The sequence below is a fragment of the Nerophis ophidion genome, linkage group LG08 (genome assembly GCF_033978795.1).
Source record: "Nerophis ophidion isolate RoL-2023_Sa linkage group LG08, RoL_Noph_v1.0, whole genome shotgun sequence".
Taxonomy (NCBI): Eukaryota; Metazoa; Chordata; class Actinopteri; order Syngnathiformes; family Syngnathidae; genus Nerophis; species Nerophis ophidion.
In genome coordinates this window covers 12,993,025-13,015,848 of record NC_084618.1, presented here as the reverse complement: position 1 = coordinate 13,015,848, position 22,824 = coordinate 12,993,025, and the positions used below count along the sequence as shown (strand labels likewise).

The following is a 22,824-nucleotide window of genomic DNA, read 5'->3' as shown; positions in this document are numbered from 1 at the left end:
ACCCCTGAGCTAAATACATGGCAACAGCACCACTCTGGCTAGGAAATATATGAAAGATGTAAACAAGTCCCAATGATAAAGTCCAGTGGGCGACTGATAAGACCACAAAACGACAGTATTTCATCCAAAAAGTAACGCAGACTTCAGTAGTTATTTAGTAGTAATGGGGGTGTCCTCTTGGGGTTTTTTTTTTGAAGTGGCGCGTCGTCACCGGGGCAGAAGACGAGGAGTTAAGAACGAGTGGAATGGACATATATTTAAAAAAAAACAAATAAAAGAAAAGAAAAAAAAAATGAGCGAGGCGAGGGGAGAGGAGTCCCTGGTCTGGGAGTCACAAGGACCGGAGTCACATGAGAGCAGCCGCCCGGGTTTATCTAACGAGTGGAGATAAGCCTCGCCCCCTTTGCACGCTCCTTCGCGATGGGGATCCACTTTTCTTTTTTGCTTTTCATTCACAATCCTTATGTAAGACACGTACGCTATATTGACTCACGTATGAACTTGAATTGTCATCCCATTCCTTACCCATAGGGGTCACTATGACATTTTTTTGCAGCTATTCGAGCTTCAACTCGTCTGGGAGTGTGTTTGTAGGAATTTTCCACCATTTTCCCCAAAAATGAGATGTTGGTGGAGAAGCCCTGGCTCTTCAGTCTCCGTTCTAATTCATCAAAAAAAGGTGTTCTATCGGGTTCAGGCTAGGACTCTGTGCAGGCCAGTCAAGTTCACCTACATCAGAGTGTCTTTGTGGATCTTGCTTTGTGCACTGGTGCACAGTTATGTTGGAAGAGGGAGGGGCCCGATCCAAACTGATCCAACAAATTTGGGAGCATTGAATTGTCAAAAATGTGTTGTTATCCTGGAGCAAGGGCCAAGGCCAACTCCTGAAAAATAACCCCACACCATAATTCCTCCTAAACCAAATTTCACACAAATTTTCACCCCTTTCATTTTCTCAAAAATCGACAGTGCGCCTTATAACACTCAGTCTCCATTCTAATTCATCCCATAGGTGTTCTATCGGGTTCAGGCTAGGACTCTGTGCAGGCCAGTCAAGTTCACCTACACCAGAGTCTGTCTTTATGGACCTTGCTTTGTGAAATGGTGCACAGTTATGTTGGAAGAGGACGGGGCCTGCTTCAAACTTTTCCCACAAATTATGGTGTGGAATTGTCCAAAATGTGTTGTTATCCTGAAGCAAGGGCCAAGGCCAACTCCTGAAAAACAACCCCACACCATAATTCCTCTTAAACCAAATTTCACACAAATTTTTGCCCCTTTTATCGTCTCAAAAATCGACAGTGCGCCTTATAAAACTCAGTCTCCATTCTAATTCATCCCATAGGTGTTCTATCGGGTTCAGGTCAGGACTCTGTGCAGGCCAGTCAAGTTTACCTACACCAGAATCTGTCTTTATGGACCTTGCTTTGTGCAATGGTGCACAGTTATGTTGGAAGAGGGAGGGGCCCGATCCAAACTGATCCAACAAATTTGGGAGCATTGAATTGTCCAAAATGGGTTGTTATCCTGGAGCAAGGGCCAGGGCCAACTCCTGAAAAACGACCCCACACCATAATTCCTACTAAAACAAATTTCACACAAATTTTCAGCCCTTTCATTTTCTCAAAAATCGTCGCTCAGTCTCCATTCTAATTCATCCCAAAGGTGTTCTATCTGGTTCAGGCTAGGACTCTGTGCAGGCCAGTCAAGTTCACCTACATCAGAGTCTGTCTTTATGGACCTTGCTTTGTGCAATGGTGCACAGTCATGTTGGAAGAGGAAGGGGCCCGATCAAAACTGATCCCACACATTTGGGAGCATTGAATTGTACAAAATTTGTTGTTATCCTGGAGCAAGGGCCAAGGCCAACTCCTGAAAAACAACCCCACACCATAATTCCTCCTAAACCAAATTTCACACAAATTTCTCCCCTTTCATCTTCTCAAAAATCGACAGTGCGCCTTATAACACCCAGTCTCCATTCAAATTTATCCAAAAGGTGTTCTATCGGGTTCAGGCTAGGACTCTGTGCAGGCCAGTCAAGTTCACCTACACCAGAGTCTGTCTTTATGGACCTTGCTTTGTGCACAGTCATGTTGGAAGAGGAAAGGGCCCGCTCCAAACTTTTCCCACAAATTATGGTGTGGAATTGTCCATAATATGTTGGTATCCTGGAGCAAAGACCAAAGCCAACTACTGAAAAACAACCCCACACCATAATTCCTCCTAAACCAAATTTCCGCACTTAAAACCCTTTCATTTTCTCAAAAATCGACAGTGCGCCTTATAACGCTCAGTCTCCATTCTAATTCATCCCAAAGGTGTTCTATCAGATTCAGGTCAGGACTCTGTGCAGGCCAGTCAAGTTCACCTACACCAGAGTCTGTCTTTATGGACCTTGCTTTGTGCACAGTCATGTTGGAAGAAGAAGGGGCCCGCTCCAAACTTTTCCCACAAAGTATGGTGTGGAATTGTCCATAATATGTTGGTATCCTGGAGCAAAGACCAAAGCCAACTACTGAAAAACAACTCCACACCATAATTCCTCCTAAACCAAATTTCACACAAATTTCCGCACTTAAAACCCTTTCATTTTCTCAAAAATCGACAGTGCGCCTTATAACGCTCAGTCTCCATTCTAATTCATCCCAAAGGTGTTCTATCGGGTTCAGGCTAGGACTCTGTGCAGGCCAGTCAAGTTCACCTACACCAGAGTCTGTCTTTATGGACCTTGCTTTGTGAAATGGTGCACAGTTATGTTGGAAGAGGACAGGGCCTGCTTCAAACTTTTCCCACAAATTATGGTGTGGAATTGTCCATAATATGTTGGTATCCTGGAGCAAAGACCAAAGCCAACTACTGAAAAACAACCCCACACCATAATTCCTCCTAAACCAAATTTCCGCACTTAAAACCCTTTCATTTTCTCAAAAATCGACAGTGCGCCTTATAACGCTCAGTCTCCATTCTAATTCATCCCAAAGGTGTTCCATCGGGTTCAGGTCAGGACTCTGTGCAGGCCAGTCAAGTTTACCTACATCAGTGTCTTTGTGGACCTTGCTTTGTGCAATGGTGCACAGTTATGTTGGAAGAGGAAGGGGCCTGATCCAACAAATTTGGGAGCATTGCATTGTCCAAAATGTGTTGTTATCCTGGAACAAGGGCCAAGGCCAACTCCTGAAAAACAACCCCACACCATAATTCCTCCTAAACCCGATTTCACACAAATTATCGCCCCTTTCATTTTCTCAAAAATCGATTTTCCATTCTAATTCATCCCAAAAGTGTTCTATCGGGTTCAGGTCAGGACTCTGTGCAGGCCAGTCAAGTTTACCTACACCAGAATCTGTCTTTATGGACCTTGCTTTGTGAAATGGTGCACAGTTATGTTGGAAGAGGACGGGGCCCGCTCCAAACTTTTACCACAAATTATGGTGTGGAATTGTCCATAATATTTTGGTATCCTGGAGCAAAGACCAAAGCCAACTACTGAAAAACAACCCCACACCATAATTCCTCCTAAACCAAATTTCCGCACTTAAAACCCTTTCATTTTCTCAAAAATCGACAGTGCGCCTTATAACACTCAGTCTCCATTCTAATTCATCCCATAGGTGTTCTATCGGGTTCAGGCTAGGACTCTGTGCAGGCCAGTCAAGTTTACCTACATCAGTGTCTTTGTGGACTTTGCTTTGAGCAATGGTGCACAGTTATGTTGGAAGAGGAAGGGGCATGATCCAACAAATTTGGGAGCATTGAATTGTCCAAAATGTGTTGTTATCCTGGAGCAAGGGCCAAGGCCAACTCCTGAAAAACAACCCCACACCATAATTCCTCCTAAACCAAATTTCACACAAATTTTTGCCCCTTTCATTGTCTCAAAAATCGACATTGCGCCTTATAACGCTCAGTCTCCATTCTAATTCATCCCAAATGTGTTCTATCGGGTTCAGGTCAAGACTCTGTGCAGGGTAGTCAAGTTTACCTACATCAGTGTTTTTGTGGACCTTGCTTTGTGCAATGGTGCACAGTTATGTTGGAAGAGGGAGGGGCCCGATCCAAACTGATCCCACAAATATGGGAGGTTTGAATTGTCCAAAATGTGTTGTTATCCTGGAGCAAGGGCCAAGGCCAACTCCTGAAAAACAACCCCACACCATAATTCCTTCTAAACCAAATTTCACACAAATTTTCGCCCCTTTCATTTTCTCAAAAGTCGATTTTCCATTCTAATTCATCCCAAAGGTGTTCTATCGGGTTCAAGTCAGGACTCTGTGCAGGCCAGTCAAGTTTACCTACATCAGTGTCTTTGTGGACCTCGCTTTGTGCAATGGTGCACAGTTATGTTGGAAGAGGAAGGGGCCCGATCCAAACTGATCCAACAAATTTGGGAGCATTGAATTGTCCAAAATGTGTTGGTATCCTGGAGCAAGGGCCAAAGCCAACTCCTGAAAAACAACCCCACACCATAATTCCTCCTAAACCAAATTTCACACAAATTTTCGCCCCTTTCATTTTCTCAAAAAATCGATTTTCCATTTTAATTCATCCCAAAGGTGTTCTATCGGGTTCAGGCTAGGACTCTGTGCAGGCCAGTCAAGTTCACCTACATCAGAGTCTGTCTTTATGGACCTTGCTTTGTGCAATGGTGCACAGTTATGTTGGAAGAGGGAGGGGCTCGATCCAAACTGATCCAACAAATTTGGGAGCATTGAATTGTCCAAAATGGGTTGTTATCCTGGAGCAAGGGCCAAGGCCAACTCCTGAAAAACAACCCCACACCATAATTCCTCCTAAACCAAATTTCACACAAATTTTTGCCCCTTTCATTGTCTCAAAAATCGACGCTCAGTCTCCATTCTAATTCATCCCAAAGGTGTTCTATCGGGTTCAGGCTAGGACTCTGTGCAGGCCAGTCAAGTTCACCTACATCAGAGTGTATTTATGGACCTTGCTTTGTGCAATGGTGCAAAGTTATGTTGGAAGAGGACAGGGCCCGCTCCAAACTTTTCCCATAAATTATGGTGTGGAATTGTCCAAAATGTGTTGTTATCCTGGAGCAAGGGCCAAGGCCAACTCTTGAAAAACAACCCCACACCATAATTCCTCCTAAACCAAATTTCACACAAATTTTTGCCCCTTACATTGTCTCAAAAATCGACAGTGCGCCTTATAACACTCAGTCTCCATTCTAATTCATCCCAAAGGTGTTCTATCGGGTTCAGGCTAGGACTCTGTGCAGGCCAGTCAAGTTTACCTACATCGGTGTCTTTGTGGACCTTGCTTTGTGCAATGGTGCACAGTTATGTTGGAAGAGGAAGGGGCCCGAATCAAACTGATCCCACAAATTTGGGAGCATCGAATTGTCCAAAATGTGTTGTTATCCTGGAGCAAGGGCCAAGGCCAACTCCTGAAAAACAACCCCACACCATAATTCCTCCTAAACCAAATTTCACACAGATTTTCGCCCCTTTCATTTTCTCAAAAATCGACAGTGTGCCTTATAACACTCAGTCTCCATTCTAATTCATCCCATAGGTGTTCAATCGGGTTCAGGTCAGGACTCTGTGCAGGCCAGTCAAGTTTACCTACATCAGTGTCTTTGTGGACTTTGCTTTGAGCAATGGTGCACAGTTATGTTGGAAGAGGAAGGGGCCTGATCCAACAAATTTGGGAGCATTGAATTGTCCAAAATGTGTTGTTATCCTGGAGCAAGGGCCAAGGCCAATTCCTGAAAAACAACCCCACACCATAATTCTTCCTAAACCAAATTTCACACAGATTTTCGCCCCTTTCATTTTCTCAAAAATCGATTTTCCATTCTAATTCATCCCAAAGGTGTTCTATCGGGTTCAGGTCAGGACTCTGTGCAGGCCAGTCAAGTTCACCTACATCAGAGTCTGTCCTTATGGACCTTGCTTTGTGCAGTGGTGCACAGTTATGTTGGAAGAGGGAGGCGTCCACTCCAAATTGATCCCCCAAATTATGCAAGATCCACTATGGACTGGACTCTCCCTATTATGTTAGATCCACTATGGACTGGAATCTCACTATTATGTTGGATCCACTATGGACCGGACTCTCCTTATTATGTTAAATCCACTATGGACTGGAGTCTCACTATTATGTTAGATCCACTATGGACTGGAGTTTCACTATTATGTTAGATCCACTATGGACTGGACTCTCACAATATTATCCTAGATCCTTATGTTCAGGCTCCAAAATTATGACTAACGCATGTTATAATCACAAAAAATGATCGCAGTAAAACTGTAACCAAGTTTTGTGCAAATAAATGACATGCATGAGCAACACTGCTTCTTGCTGCATCTGTTTATGGCTCAACTTCTAAAATTCGGAGGTCATCCTCCTTATGTTCAGGCTCAAAAACAAGGGCAGTTAAATCATGTGACTAATCCCCCCCAAAAATGATCGCAGTAAAACTGTCACCAAGTTTTGTGCGAATAAATGAGCAACACCGCTTTTTGCTGAATCTGTTTTTCGCTCAACTTCTAAAATTCAGAGCTCATCCTCCTTATGTTCAGCTTCAAAAATGAAGGCTTTTAATCACAAAAAATGATCGCAGTAAAACTGTAACCAAGTTTTGTGCAAATAAATGAGCAACACCGGCTTCTTGCTGAATCTGTTTGTCGCTCAACTTCTAAAATTAGGAGCTCATCCTCCTTATGTTCAGGCTCAAAAATGAAGGCTTTTAATCACAAAAAATGATAGCAGTAAAACTGTAACCAAGTTTTGTGCAAATAAATGACATGCATTTGAAACACTGCTTCTTGCTGGATTTGTTTATCATTCAACTTCTAAAATTTGTAGATCATCCTCCTTATGTTCAGGCTGAAAAACTAGGGTCGTTAACTCATGTGACTAATCCCCCCCCAAAAATGATCGCAGTAAAACTGTAACCAAGTTTTGTGCAAATAAATGAGCAACACCGGCTTCTTGCTGAATCTGTTTGTCGCTCAACTTCTAAAATTCAGAGCTCATCCTCCTTATGTTCAGCCTCAAAAATTAGGGCTTTTAATCACAGAAAATGATCGCATTAAAACTGTAACCAAGTTTTGTGCAAATAAATGACATGCATTTGAAACACTGCTTCTTGCTGGATTTGTTTATCATTCAACTTCTAAAATTTGTAGATCATCCTCCTTATGTTCAGGCTGAAAAACTAGGGTCGTTAACTCATGTGACAAATCCCCCCCAAAAATGATCGCAGTAAAACTGTAGCCAAGTTTTGTGCAAATAAATGAGCAACACCGCTTCTTGCTGAATCTGTTTGTCGCTCAACTTCTAAAATTCAGAGCTCATCCTCCTTATGTTCAGCCTCAAAAATGAGGGCTTTTAATCACAAAAAAATGATCGCAGTAAAACTGTAACCAAGTTTTGTGCAAATAAATGAGCAACACCGCTTCTTGCTGAATCTGTTTGTCGCTCAACTTCTAAAATTCAGAGCTCATCCTCCTTATCTTCAGCCTCAAAAATGAGGGCTTTTAATCACCAAAAATGATCGCAGTAAAACTGTAACCAGGTTTTGTGCAAATAAATGACATGCATTTGAAACACTGCTTCTTGCTGGATTTGTTTATCATTCAACTTCTGAAATTTGTAGATCATCCTCCTTATGTTCAGCCTCAAAAATTAGGGCTTTTAATCACAGAAAATGATCGCAGTAAAACTGTAACCAAGTTTTGTGCAAATAAATGACATGCATTTGAAACACTGCTTCTTGCTGGATTTGTTTATCATTCAACTTCTGAAATTTGTAGATCATCCTCCTTATGTTCAGGCTCAAAAACTAGGGTCGTTAACTCATGTGACTAATCCCCCAAAAAAATGATCGCAGTAAAATTGTAACCAAGTTTTGTGCAAATAAATGAGCAACACCGCTTCTTGCTGAATCTGTTTGTCGCTCAACTTCTAAAATTCAGAGCTCATCCTCCTTATGTTCAGCCTCAAAAATGAGGGCTTTTAATCACAAAAAAATGATCGCAGTAAAACGGTCACCAAGTTTTGTTTAAAAAAATGAGCAACACCGCTTCTTGCTGAATCTGTTTGTCGCTCAACTTCTAAAATTCAGAGCTCATCCTCCTTATGTTCAGGCTCAAAAATGAGGGCTTTTAATCACAAAAAATGATCGCAGTAAAACTGTAACCAAGTTTTGTGCAAATAAATGAGCAACACCGCTTCTTGCTGAATCTGTTTGTCGCTCAACTTCTAAAATTCAGAGCTCATCCTCCTTATGTTCAGCCTCAAAAATGAGGGCTTTTAATCACAAAAAAATGATCGCAGTAAAACGGTCACCAAGTTTTGTTTAAAAAAATGAGCAACACCGCTTCTTGCTGAATCTGTTTGTCGCTCAACTTCTAAAATTCAGAGCTCATCCTCCTTATGTTCAGGCTCAAAAATGAGGGCTTTTAATCACAAAAAATGATCGCAGTAAAACTGTAACCAAGTTTTGTGCAAATAAATGAGCAACACCGCTTCTTGCTGAATCTGTTTGTCGCTCAACTTCTAAAATTCAGAGCTCATCCTCCTTATGTTCAGCCTCAAAAATGAAGGCTTTTAATCACAAAAAATGATCACAGTAAAACTGTCACCAAGTTTTGTGCAAATAAATTACCTGGATTTGCAACACTACTTCTTGCTGGATTTGTTTATCATTCAACTTCTAAAATTTGTAGATCATCCTCCTTATATTCAGGCTCAAAAACTAGGGTCGTTAACTCATGTGACTAATCCCCCCCAAAAAATTATCGCAGTAAAACTGTAACCAAGTTTTGTTTAAATAAATGAGCAACACCGGCTTCTTGCTGAATCTGTTTGTCGCTCAATTTCTAAAATTCAGAGCTCATCCTCCTTATGTTCAGGCTCAAAAAAGAGGGCTTTTAATCACAAAAAATGATCGCAGTAAAACTGTAACCAAGTTTTGTGCAAATAAATGAGCAACACCGCTTCTTGCTGAATCTGTTTGTCGCTCAACTTCTAAAATTCAGAGCTCGTCCTCCTTATGTTCAGCCTCAAAAATGAGGGCTTTTAATCACAAAAAATGATCGCAGTAAAACTGTAACCAAGTTTTGTGCAAATAAATGACATGCATTTGCAACACTGCTTCTTGCTGGATTTGTCTATAATTCAACTTCTAAAATTTGTAGATCATCCTCCTTATGTTCAGGCTCAAAAACTAGGGCCGTTAACTCATGTGACTAATCCCCCCAAAAAATGATCGCAGTAAAACTGTAACCAAGTTTTGTGCGAATAAATGAGCTTCTTGCTGAATCTGTTTGTCGCTCAACCTCTAAAATTCGGAGCTCATCCTCTTTATGTTCAGGCTCAAAAATGAGGGCTTTTAATCACAAAAAATGATCGGGGTAAAACTGTCACCGTGGACGTACCGTTTGGATGTTTTTTTGAAGCACTGAATAGAGCCAATACCACTGGCTCTATTGTAAGCTGACTTTAGCTAAACATTATTTATGATTTAGAATGCCTTTTTTTACTGTTCTTGTCTTACATAAAAGGATTGTGAATGATCAGCAACATTAAAAAAAGAGCGAGTTCCCCTTCAACTTTGCTTTTACTGCAACAAAACACTGATTTCACATTTTACGCCGTGCGCGGTACGGATATTTCGGCGTGTCGTGTCGACGCACGTAAACTGGTCCCTTGTTCTGCATGCACGCACACACACACACACACACACACGTACACACACACACACACACACACGTACACACACGTACACATAAAGTGGCTGGCGAGCTAACTAACCTCTGTCTGTGGTCACTACCCTTTGGTAAGGATGGATTCTCTTGTCGTGGCGGCGTACCTTAGTGGTCATGGCACCTGCTAACGGCGCCACGACGTTGCCAAAACAGAACACAGAAGGTTACTCATCAGAAAAAAAACACATCACACAGTCCAGAGCCATTTTGGCGCCAACATCTCTGAGGGCCACGAGCAAAACGTGCACAAAAACTGTGGCTGCGGGGGGGGTGTGGGGTGGAGGGGTTGGGGGAGGGAGCGTGGGAGGCGGGGCGATGGTTAAAAGGTAAAGTCAAACATCAACGCTTCCAAAGAGGACAGAATGGCGTGCTGTGGTCTTCTGTTCTCCGGAGAAAAGATTAATTCAAACCGCGAGCTTCGAGGGGTGCAAAAAACATGGATTCACATCCGAGTCGCGATTCTTATTCATTCCGATTCTAAATCGATTCAAAATGTTCAATAATCGAAAAAACAAAAAAAACTTTTTGTTTTTTTGGCCATTCATGAAAATTATGAACTGAATATGAACGGCTAAAAAAACGTGTCTTAAAAATTTATTTTTATCCCCCCAAATATACCCAAACTTTTTTTTTTTAGTTTTTACATTTTTTTCCATAGTTAATCATTTTCAATAATTGATTTAAAAAAAATATCAAACTTGTTTTCTTATGATTAATAATATTCACCATTAAAATGATTACATGATTCAGTCAATAAAGTAAAATTATGAATTGAATATGAATGGCTTAAAAATGTGTTGAAAAAAAAAGTTTGGTTTTTTTTTTTTTTTCCCAGAAATAATAATTTTCAATATTTTTATTTTCATATAATTAATAACTTTCAATAATCGGATTTGAAAAAATAAAAAATAAAAAAATGGATTGAAAATTATTTAAAATGTTCAATAATCGATTTAAACAATTACAACTTTTTGGGGTTATTGAATGTTATTAATTAAGGGAAACATTCAATAACCCAAAAAAGTTTTAATTGTATGAATCGATTATTGAACATTTTTAATCGATTCAAAATTTTCAATAATCGAAAAAAAAAAAACTTTTTTTTTGGCTATTGATGAAAATTATGATCTGAATAGGAACAGCTAAAAAAACGTGTCTTAAAAATGTATTTGTATCCCCCCAAATATACCCCAAACTTTTTTTTTGTAGTTTAAATATGTTTTCCATTGTTAATCATTTTCAATATTGATTTAAAAAAAAAAGTAAACTTGTTTTCTTATAATTAATAATTTTCACTATTAAAAAAAAAAGACAAACTTTTTTTTTTAAATGATTCAGTCAATAAAGTAAAATAATGAATTGAATATGAATGGCTTAAAAATGTGTTGAAAAAAAGTTTTGTTTTTATTTTTCCCCATAAATAATAATTTTCAATATTTTTATTTTCATATAATTAATAACTTTCAATAATCAGATTTGAAAAAACAAAAAAATAAAACATTATTGAAAATTTTTAAAATTTTTCAATAATCGATTTAAACAATAACAACTTTTTTTGGGTTATTGAATGTTATTAATTAAGGGAAAAAATGAAAAAGATTTAACATGTAAAAAAAATCGATTATTTAAAAAAAATAAAATTAGTTTTTTCTTCAGCCAAAAAATGAAAATTTGAAATTGAGAATGAAAGGCTTAAGAATGTGTCTTAAAAAATAGATTTTTACCAAAATAGCTAATAAAAAAACATGTTACCCCCCATAATTAATCACTTTCAATAATAGGATTAAAAAAAAAAATGGACTATTGAAAATGATAAATTTTGGGAACTAACATTAAAAAAAAAAAACATTTGTAAAAAAAATCAATAATCGATTTCAACAATCACAACTTTTTTTTCGATTATTGAACATTATTAATAAAGGGAAACAAATTTAAAACGTTAAAAATGAAAAAAATTATTGATTATTTCAAAAAATAAAATTGTCATTTATTTTTTCTTCAGTCAATAAATGACAATTATGAATTGAATACGAATGGCTTAAAAATGTGTCTTAAATCTTTTTTTTTAGAAAAATAAATAAAAATAAAAATATATGTTTTTTTTTAAAAAAAATTCCCGATGAATAATCATTAAAAAAACAATTTAAAAAAATGTATTAAAAGCTATTAATTTTTGGAACAAAAACAAATAAATCATCATTTTAAACATTTTTCAATAATCGATTTAAACAATTACAACCTTTTTTTCGATTATTGAACATTATTAACAAAAGGAAAAAAATTACACTGTAAAAAAATCGATTATTGAAAAAATAAAAATATTTATTTTTATTTTTATTTCAGTCGATAAATGAAAATAATGAAATCAATATGAATGGCTTAAAAACGTGTCTTAAAAATGTATTTGTTTTAAAAACAAAACATTTTTTTTTGTTTTACATTTTTTTCCCTTATTTAATAATTTTCAATAATTAATTAAAATAATTAGTAATATTTTCGATTATTGAACTTTATTAATTAAGGAAAAAAAGGGATAATTTTAGAAATTAAAAAAAAAGATTGTTGAAAAGAATAAAAAAAAATGTTCTTAAGGGTCTTTGTCACACAAAAAAGGTAAATACTTTTTTTTTTAACTCACAATAAACGATTAAAAAATAAAACTTTTTTAGATTATTAAATATAGTTAAGGGGAAAAAAGAGAAATACTTGTAAAAGAAAATTGACCATTGAAAATGATTAATTATGAAAAAAGGTTTTTGTTTTTTTTTAAAACGATTATTGAAAATTATTAATTATGGGAAAAAAAAGAAAAAAATATTAGTATTTTTTCTTCTAATATGAATTAATTTATAAAAGAGACATTTTGAGGCTTTCTCCATGTAACCAGAAGGCGCTTTTCCAACATGTGACCTGTTTGGAAGAAGCTTCATTATCAAATATTTTACCAAGAGAATCGGTTTCCACCGAGAATCATGTTGAATTGAGAATTGATTTTTAATTCAACATTTTTCAATAATCGTATTAAACAATTGCAAAAATGTTTTCGATTATTGAACATTATTATTTAAGGGAAAAAAATTTAATGAAATAATACAAATTGAACATGAATGGCTTAAAACGTTTTAAAAATGTATTTGGTTTTTTTTCCCTTAATAATTTTCAATAATTAATTGAAAAAATGTTTAAATGTTTTCATATAATTAATAATTTTGACTAATTGGATTTTAATTCATTTAAAAAATGTTTTTCGATTATTGAAAATCATTATTTTTGGAACAAAAAATGTTTCAAAAGGGAAACATTTTAAAATATTTTTCAATAATCGATTAAAAAAATTACAACTTTTTGTTTCGATTATTTAACATTATTAATTAAGGGAAAAAGGGGGAACTTTTAGAAATCGTAAAAAAAATTGATTATCAAAAAAATGTTTAAAAAAATAGTATTTTGTCGAAAAACACAAAAAAAGTACACACGAAAAAAAACGTAAACTTTTTTTTAACTCACAATAAACGATTAAAAACTTTTTTCGATTATTGAACACTATCAATTAAGGGGAAAAAAAGGCAAACATGTTAAAAAGTCTAAAAAAAAAATTATTGCAAATTACTTATTCAACATTTTTTAGATTATTGAACAATATTTAGGAAAAAAAGGGGGAATTTTAGAATTTGTAAAAAAAAATTAAAATGTTTCTTAAGGCGATAAACACAAATAAAAAGTAAATATTTTTTTAACTCACAATAAACGATTACAAACTTTTTTCGATTATTGAACACTATCAATTAAGGGGGAAAAAAGGAAACACATTTTAAAAAGTGTAAAAAAAAAAAAATATTGCAAATTACTAATTTATTAAATTCAACTTTTTTTTAGATTATTGAACAATATTAAGGGGGAAAAAAAGGGGAAATTTTAGAATTTGTAAAAATAAATTATAATTTTTCTTAAGGCGATAAAAACAAAAAAAAGTAAATATTTTTTTAACTCACAATAAACGATTAAAAACTTTTTTCGATTATTGAACACTATCAATTAAGGGGAAAAAAAGGGAAACACATTTTAAAAAGTGTAAAAAAATAAAAATATTGCAAATTACTAATTAATTAAATTAAACTTTTTTTAGATTATTTGAACAATATTAAGGGGAAAAAAAGGGGAAATTTTAGAATTTGTAAAAATTTTTTATAATTTTTCTTAAGGCGATAAACACAAAAAAAACAAAATATTTTTTTTAACTCACAATAAACAATTAATGAAAATAAATTTTGGGGGGGATAATGAAACATTAATTAAGGGGAAAAAAACAAACAAAAAACAATCGATTATTGAAAATGATTAATCATGTAAAAAAAAAAGTAAGAAAAAACTCTTTTAAAGCGATTATTGAAAATTATTAATAATGGAAAAAAAAATATATATATATATATATATATATTTTTTTTTTTTATTTTTTTCATAAGAATTTTTTTTTTTAAACAGACGTTTTGAGGCTTTCTCCATGTAACCAGAAGGCGCTTTTCTAACATGTGACCTGTTTGGGAAAAAGCTTCAAAATCAAATATTTTACCGAGAGAATCGGTTTGAATCGAGAATCGATTCTTAATCGAATCATCCCCCCCAGAAAGGAGTCACACCCCTACTAGCTTATATTAATTATTCGTGTGTGTGTGTGTGTGTGGTGTGTATGTGTGTGTGTGTAGAAAAAAAAGCATCACTAAAAGCTTGGCAACGTCACTCTGAGGCACTGGAATCAAAACTGGTAACATATATTAAATCACAAACTGCGGCGCGAGAACATCTACAAGTCGACTCGGGGGGGGGAAAAAAAAACGTGTTAAAATTTACAAGCGGAGCTATTTCAAAAATGTTAAAATCGAGAAAAACAAAAATTAATGAAGGCGTCACACCACCACGCTAGTCGGCTAATACGACGAAACGGAACCGCGTTACTCTAGCGCCGATAATCCGTCGTCCTAAAGAGCGAGCGAGCTTTGAGCGTTTTCTTTTTTTTTGCTCGGCGAGAGAGGTGGGGGGGTCGGTTCTAGGAGCGGGGGTTGAGGAAGGGAGGGGGGGGGGGTCTCTGCAAGCCAGTCCGTGTGTGCTAAGATGGATAGCTAAATCGCTTAGCCTTTGGTTGGGAAAGCCATACCTGCGAAAACACAGGACGAAGGGACTATTAGCCCAACGATGAGCCTCAGCATGCGACGCTACATGTGGCGGGATGCATTACGAGAGCTGGATAGATACACTCCGCCTAAGCGCCAGCTTTACAGATGCCACGTCTGGGTGGCGAAGACATTGTGGTGTCGGGTGTCATATTAACGGGCCTTTACAGAGTTAGTCCTTTTTTTTTGTTTGTTTAAAGCGTGGCGTTTTCCCAATTTGAGAAAACAAAACCCCAAAACCGGTGAAGTTGGCGTGTTGTTTTAAAATGGTAAATAAAAACAGAATACAATGATTTGCAAATCCTTTTCAACTCATATTCAAAATAACACATATATATTTAATGTCCAAACTGGTAAACTTTGTTATTTTTCAAAAAAAAGACAGAGAGTTGAGGGATGCTCATCAAACGCTTATTATTTCCAACATTCCACGGGTGACAGGCTAATAGGAAACAGGTGGATGCCATGATTGGCTGTAAAAGCAGCTTCCGTGAAATGCTCAGTCATTCACAAACAAGGACGGGGCGAGCATCACCGCTTTGTCGACAAATGTGTGAGCAAATTGTTTAAGAACAACATTTCTCAACAAGCTGTTGCAAGGAATTCAGGGATTTCACCATCTACGCTCCGTAATACCATCAAACGTTTCAGAAAATTTGGAATAATCACTGCACGTAAGCGTTGATATTACGGACCTTCGATCCCTCAGGCGGTATTCCATCGAAAAGTGACATGAGTGTGTAAAGGATATCACCACACGGGCTCAGGAACTCTTCAGGAAACCACTCTCAGTAACTACAGTTTGTCTTTACATCTGTAAGTGCAAATTAAAACTCTACTATCCATCCATCCATCCATTTTGTACTGGAGCCTATCTCAGCTGCATTCTGGCGGAAGGCGGGGTACACCCTGGACAAGTCGCCACCTCATCACAGGGCTAATACAGATAGACAGACAACACTCACACTCACATTCACACACTAGGGACCATTTAGTGTTGCCAATCAACCTATCCCCAGGTGCATGTCTTTGGAGGTGGGAGGGGCCTATCCCCAGGTGCTTGTCTTTGGAGGTGGGAGGAAGTCGGAGTACCCGGAAGGAACCCACGCAGTCACGGGGAGGACATGCAAACTCCACACAGAAAGATCCCGAGACCGGGATTGAAAACAGGACAACTCAGGACCTTCGTAAACTCCACTATGCAAAGCCGAAGCCATTTTATCAACAACACCCAGAAACGCCAGCTCATCTATGATGGACTGATGCAAAGTGGAAAAGTGTTCTGTGGTCTTTGTCACTACGTGTTTTTTTTCCTCAGCTTACCCAGGAAGGCAGACAGACTATTCCGGACAAGGTAAAAACAGGATTTAATTATCAAAACTCAAAAAAACTACAAAATGGAATGCAAGGACTATACTTGCCAACCTTCCTGAATTTCAGTGCCCCTCCCGAAAATCTCCCGGGGCAACCATTCTCCCGAATTTCTCCCGATTTCGACCCGGACAACAATAAATCGGGGGCGTGACATAAAGCAAGCCTGGGCATTTATTTGCCCAGTTGCGTTATTTAACATAACACAACTAAACAAAACATGATCACAAAACATGACAGTTACCAATATGCGCCACACTGTGAACCCACACCAAACACATTTTCGGGAGAACATCCGCACCGTAACACAACATAAACACAACAGAAGAAAATACCCAGAACCCCTTGCGGCACTAACTCTTCCGGGACGCTACAATATACAGCCCTGCTACAACCAAACCCCGCCCCCCCAACCCCGCCCCATCTCCCGAATTCGGAGGTCTCAAGTTTGACAAGTATATCATGGACGCCCCTGCTTATTTCAGCAAGACGATGCCAAGTCACGTGTTACAACAGCGTGGCTTTGTAGTTAAATTGTGCGGGTACTAGACTGGCCTGCCTGTAGTCCAGACCTGTCTCCAATTTAAAATGTACGGCACATTATGAAGCTTAAATCCCACCCCATTTCCCGAATTCAGAGGTCTCAAGTTTGACAAGTATGTCATGGACGCCCCTGCTTATTTCAGCAAGACGATGCTAAGTCACGTGTTACAACAGCGTGGCTTTGTAGTAAAAGAGTACGGGTACTAGACTGGCCTGCCTGTAGTCCAGACCTGTCTACCTTTAAAAATATGCGGTGCATTATGAAGCCTAAATCCCACCCCATCACCTGAATTCGGAGGTCTCAAGTTTAACAAGTATATCATGGACGCCCCTGCTTATTTCAGGAAAAACGATGCCAAGTCATGTGCTACAACAGCGTGGCTTTTGTAGTTAAATTGTGCAGGTACTAGACTGGCCTGCCTATAGTCCAGACCTGTCTACCTTTAAAAATGTGTGGCGCATTATGAAGCCTAAACCCCGCCCCCAAACAGGAATCACAAACACATTTTCGGGAGAACATCCACACCGTGACACAACAGAACAAATCACCCAGGACCCCCTGCGGCATTAACTCTTCTGGGACGCTACAACCCCGCCCACCCCATAATGAAGCCTACCTCAACTCCCGAATTCGGAGGTCTCAACGTTGGCAAGTATGTCATGGACGCCCCTGCTTATTTCAGCCAGACGACGCCAAGCCACGTGTTACAACAGCGTTGAATATAAGTTGGAAAGGATTTTAAAATCATTGTATTCTGTTTTTTTTTATGATTTACAAAACGTGCCGCCGTTCACTGGTTTTGGGGGGTTTTGTACACGGCATCAGGTGGACCGGAGTCAAGTATCCAGCTCTCCTAATACATCCATTGTCCATGTAGGAAGGTGGTGAAGTGTTGCGAGTATTTACCTAGTACTCCGGTGGAGTCGATGGGGTATTCCAATATGGAGGGCGTGAGGGTGTAGGGGTAATCGTAGGGGGCGTAGATGATCCCCGACTCGGGTCCCTGCTGCAGCAGCGCCGGGTGCGGGTTTGCGCCCGGCACCAGGGCGGAGCTCTGGATCTGGCGGATCAGGGGCATGAGGGTGGGCGTGGTCACCGGGGCCGGGTTGCGCAAGGCGGGCGGCAGGACGGGCGCGGGGCCGGTGATGATGCGGGGGGCCTGGGGGTTGCCCAGCGGGAAGCCGGCGATGGCTGCAGGGGGGAGAGGGACGACACAGACGGACAATGTTGGCGTGCACAATGGACAGGCGGGGGGGGGGCGGGGACACAAGCGCTGTATTTGACGGCGGACAGAGGCGTTGTTTGTGTGCACGGTGGTCGGCCGTGCCAGCGCCGCCGTGATGTCATCCTTACGTGTCTTCACATTGGCGTCTCTGTACGTCCCGTTGAGGATGGCCAGCTCCATCAGCTGCATTTTCTTCAAGTTGTCCTCGCCTTCAGCCTGCACAACGGAGGGGAGATAAGTCCACGGTTAGAACACAGGTATCGAACCCAAGGGCTGGGGGGGGGGGGGTCACTTCATCTTAGTTGGCCCTGGAAAATGTTGACAATCAGGTGTCCTTATCACTTGTGTCAAATAAAGCACTTTTTCTACTGTTTCTACCAACATTTGTGAACGAATGGGCCGCTTTCAGTGATTTCCAGCGTGGAACCGTCAGCACCTGTGCAACAAATCCAGTCGTAAAATCCCCTCGCTCCTAAATATTCCCAAGTCGACTTTATCGGATAGGTTGATTGGCAACACTAGAATGTCAATGTGAGTGTGAATGTTGTCTGTCTATCTGTGTTGGCCCTGTGATGAGGTGGCGACTTGTCCAGGGTGTACCCCGCCTTCCGCCCGATTGTAGCTGAGATAGGCGCCAGTGCCCCCCCGCGACACCAAAAGGGAATAAGCGGTAGGAAATGGATTGATGGATGGATGGAAGTCGACTTTATTATAATAAAAGTGAAAATTTCGGGAACAACAGCAACCCAGCCACCAAGTGGTATGCCACGTAAAAACAGATAGAGAGGGGTCAGAATTATGGTGTGGGGTTGGGTTTTAAGGAGTTGGGCTTGGCCCCTTAGTCCGTGTAAAAGGAACCTTGACTGCTCCAGGATACCAAAACATATCAAGCACTTAGGCATGGAGACTGTTTCTAAAAACATTTGTGAAAGAATAGATCGCTTTCAGTGATTTCCAGCATGGAACAGTCACCACCTGTGCAACAAATCCAGTTGTAAAATCCCCCCGCTCCTAAATATTCCCAAGTCGACTTTGTCGGATAGGTTGATTGGCAACATTAACATGTGAATGTGAGTGTGAATGTTGTCTGTTTATCTGTGTTGGCCCTGTGATGAAGTGGCGACTTGTCCAGGGTGTACCCCGCCTTCCGCCCGATTGTAGCTGAGATAGGCGCCAGTGCCCCCCGCTACCCCAAAAGGGAATAAGAGGTAGAAATGGATGGAAGTCGACTTTATTATAATAACAGTGAAAATTTCGGGAACAACAGCAACCCAGCCACCAAGTGGTAGGCAACGTAAAAACCGACGAGAGGGGTCAGCGGATGAATTATGGCGTGGGGTTGTTTTACAGGAGTTGGGCCTGGCCCCTTAGTCCCTGTAAAAGGAACCTTGAATGCTCCAGGATACTAAAACATATCAAGCCCTTAGGCATGGAGACTGTTTCTACAAACATTTGAAAGAATGGGCCGCTTTCAGTGATTTCCAGCGTGGAACAGTCACTACCTTTGCAACAAATCCAGTCGTAAAATCCTCTCGCTTCTAAATATTCCCAAGTCGACTTTATTATAATAAAAGTGAAAATTTCGGGAACAACAGCAACCCAGCCACCAAGTGGTAGGCCACGTAAAAACTGATAGAGAGGGGTCAGAATTATGGTGTGGGGTTGTTTTTCAGGAGTTGGGCTTGGCCCCTTAGTCCGTGTAAAAGGAACCTTGAATGCTCTAGGATACCAAAACATATCAAGCACTTAGGCATGGAGACTGTTTCTAAAAACATTTGCGAAAGAATAGGCCGCTTTCAGTGATTTCCAGCGTGGAATCGTCACCACCTGTGCAACAAATCCAGTCGTAAAATCCCCTCGCTCCTAAATATTCCCAGTTGGACTTTATTATAATAAAAGTGAAAATTTCGGGAACAACAGCAACCCAGCCACCAAGTGGTAGGCCACATAAAAACTGATAGAGAGGGGTCTGAATTATGGTGTGTTTTTTTTTTTCAGGAGTTGGGCTTGGCCCCTTAGTCCGTGTAAAAGGAACCTTGAATGCTCCAGGATACCAAAACATATCAAGCACTTAGGCATGGATACTGTTTCTACAAACATTTGTGAAAGAATGGGCCGCTTTTAGTGATTTCCAGCGTGGAACCGTCACCACCTGTGCAACAAATCCAGTCTTAAAATCCTCTCGCTTCTAAATATTCCAAAGTCGACTTTATTAAAAGAAAATGGAAAAATTCGGGAACAACAGCAACTCAGCCACCAAGTGGTAGGCCACGTAAAAACAGATAGAGAGGGGTCAGAATTATGGTGTGGGGTTGTTTTTTAAGGAGTTGGGCTTGGCCCCTTAGTCCGTGTAAAAGGAACCTTGACTGCTCCAGGATACCAAAACATATCAAGCACTTAGGCATGGAGACTGTTTCTACAAACATTTGTGAAAGAATGGGCCGCTTTCAGTGATTTCCAGCGTCGAACCTTCACCACCTGTGCAACAAATCCAGTCTTGAAATCCTCTCGCTCCTAAATATTCCAAAGTCGACTTTATTAAAAGAAAATGGAAAAATTTGGGAACAACAGCAACTCATCCACCAAGTGGTAGGCCATGTGATTCATCACACGAGTTAACTCGATCATTTTTGACAGCCCTAATATTATATAATTAATTGTATTAGTATTTATTCCCCCCTCTACCTCAAAGAACTGCTCGCCCCCAAATCCTCCACACGACACCTCCGCTCCGGACAGGCCAACCTCCTCCAACCTCTGAGGACAAAGCTACGAACAGCCTGTGGAACGCTCTCCCTGACCACCTGAGGCTACCACAGACTGTGAATGATTTATAAAAAGTCTTAAAAACGCTTCTTTTTTAAAAAAAAGGCAAAAAAACTTTATTTCTTAGATACATGCATACTAGTTTTTATTTGTATTATCTTTTTATTTGTTTTAATACACTGTAGCACTTTAGGGTTGTTTACTCAATGTAATCAATCAATCAATCAATGTTTACTTATACAGCCCTAAATCACTAGTGTCTCAAAGGGCTGCACAAACCACCACGACATCCTCGGTAGGCCCACATAAGGGCAAGGAAAACTCACACCCAGTGGGACGTCGGTGACAATGATGACTATGAGAACCTTGGAGAGGAGGAAAGCAATAGATGTCGAGCGGGTCTAACATGATACTGTGAAAGTTCAATCCACAATGGATCCAACACAGTCGCGAGAGTCCAGTCCAAAGCGGATTCAACACAGCAGCTAGAGTCCCGTTCACAGCGGAGCCAGCAGGAAACCATCCCAAGCGGAGGCGGATCAGCAGCGCAGAGATGTCCCCAGCCGATACACAGGCAAGCAGTACATGGCCACCGGATCGGAACGGACCCCCTCCACAAGGGAGAGTGGGACATAGAAGAAAAAGAAAAGAAACGGCAGATCAACTGGTCTAAAAAGGGAGTTTATTTAAAGGCTAGAGTATACAAATGAGTTTTAAGGTGAGACTTAAATGCTTCTACTAATGTAAAGTGCTTTTTTACAAATAAAATGTATTATTATTATTATTCTGTGTTCACTATGCTAGTTGCTCCTGAGCTTTAGTCACTGGTTGCCCACATATGGGGTCCTCTCCAAGGTTTCCCATAGCCCTTGCCATCGACGTCCCACTGGGGTGAGTTTTCCCTTGCCCTTATGGCGAATATCGTTGTGGCTTGTGCAGCCCTTTGAGACACTTGTGATTTCGGGCTATATAAATAAATATTGATTGATTGATTGATGGATCATGTGCCACCGGAACCGCAGTGCTGCGATTCGATAAAAAAAAAAAAAAAAAAAAAAGGAATGACGGAGCTTCGCGATTTCACAATAAGAGCGTGTCCCTCATTAAAGCGTGTTCTCATCACGCGGCGGCGAGGATGTGGGCGGCGCCGGAGAATGTGAGAAATGCGGAGGAGTCCAATGGAAGCGTCCCCTCTTTTCGGGCGACGGAATACTGTGGCCGCTCGTCGGGAATGAAGTGAGTTGTGAGCGAGTGAAAGGAGTGATGGAGTGGGGAGGACGAGTGAACAGACTCTCCATTCATTCCCTTCGGCCTTTCAAACAACCCGGGGGTTGCCATGGAAACCCCTTTTATGCCTGTTCCCTAATTACCCTAACCCCTTACACATACTCTCACACACACACACACACTTCTGGACGGACAAATCCCCCCCTCCAACTCCCCCTGTCCGTGCATACCAAAACGCTGAACTCTCGTCCCGTAACAGAACCCCCCCCCCCCCGAAGGATACTCACGGCGGGGACGAGGAGTTTCTTGACCTCGTTGATGGCCCGTTGCAGCTTGATCTTGGCCCGGTTGTGCGTGTCCTCCACGGTGATGAGGACGTGAAGGTCCTCGCTCAGGTGCTCCCAGTTGGGCTTGCCTCGGTTCATCTCCTCCTGGAGCACAACAACGGCGGAGTTAGCGTTCACTCGTTCACTCATTCATTCACGCACAAAACACTACGGCTGCAAGGGGGAGGTTTCAAGGCCGTCCAGAAACTCTGGCGCAACTTTCCCCGTTGCACTCCTCATTCTTTCTCGTCTCGCTCCACTCCCTGAATTGACAAACCTTCCTGCGATTCTCCGGCAAAAAGTCACAGTTGTTGCAAAATCCTTTTTTCTCCAGAAAAAAAGCACTATTTCAGATGTCGTGGGCGGTGACCCAAGTCAGCCGTGACGAGTCGTCACATTTGGTGCAAAAGTTGACGACTGCGCGAGTATTCTGGGTAAAAAAACAAAAAAACAACTG

The 22,824-nt window shown here is 40.1% G+C and overlaps 1 protein-coding gene across 3 annotated transcripts in view; it reads right to left on the bottom strand.

The window, feature by feature from the left end:
- Positions 1–22,824, bottom strand: part of qki2 (QKI, KH domain containing, RNA binding 2) — a 98,173-nt gene that overhangs the window by 15,768 nt on the left and 59,581 nt on the right. Inside the window, exons 4-8 of one of the 3 annotated variants that reach the window (XM_061907709.1) lie at positions 22,329–22,472; positions 18,177–18,264; positions 17,730–18,014; positions 14,893–14,916; positions 9,787–9,864 (exon numbers count right to left, since the gene is read on the bottom strand). In XM_061907709.1, the coding sequence (XP_061763693.1) occupies positions 9,787–9,864; positions 14,893–14,916; positions 17,730–18,014; positions 18,177–18,264; positions 22,329–22,472 (619 nt within the window). The remainder of the gene's footprint in view (positions 1–9,786; positions 9,865–14,892; positions 14,917–17,729; positions 18,015–18,176; positions 18,265–22,328; positions 22,473–22,824) is intronic. The other 2 variants (XM_061907710.1, XM_061907711.1) reach the window with 2 other exon arrangements.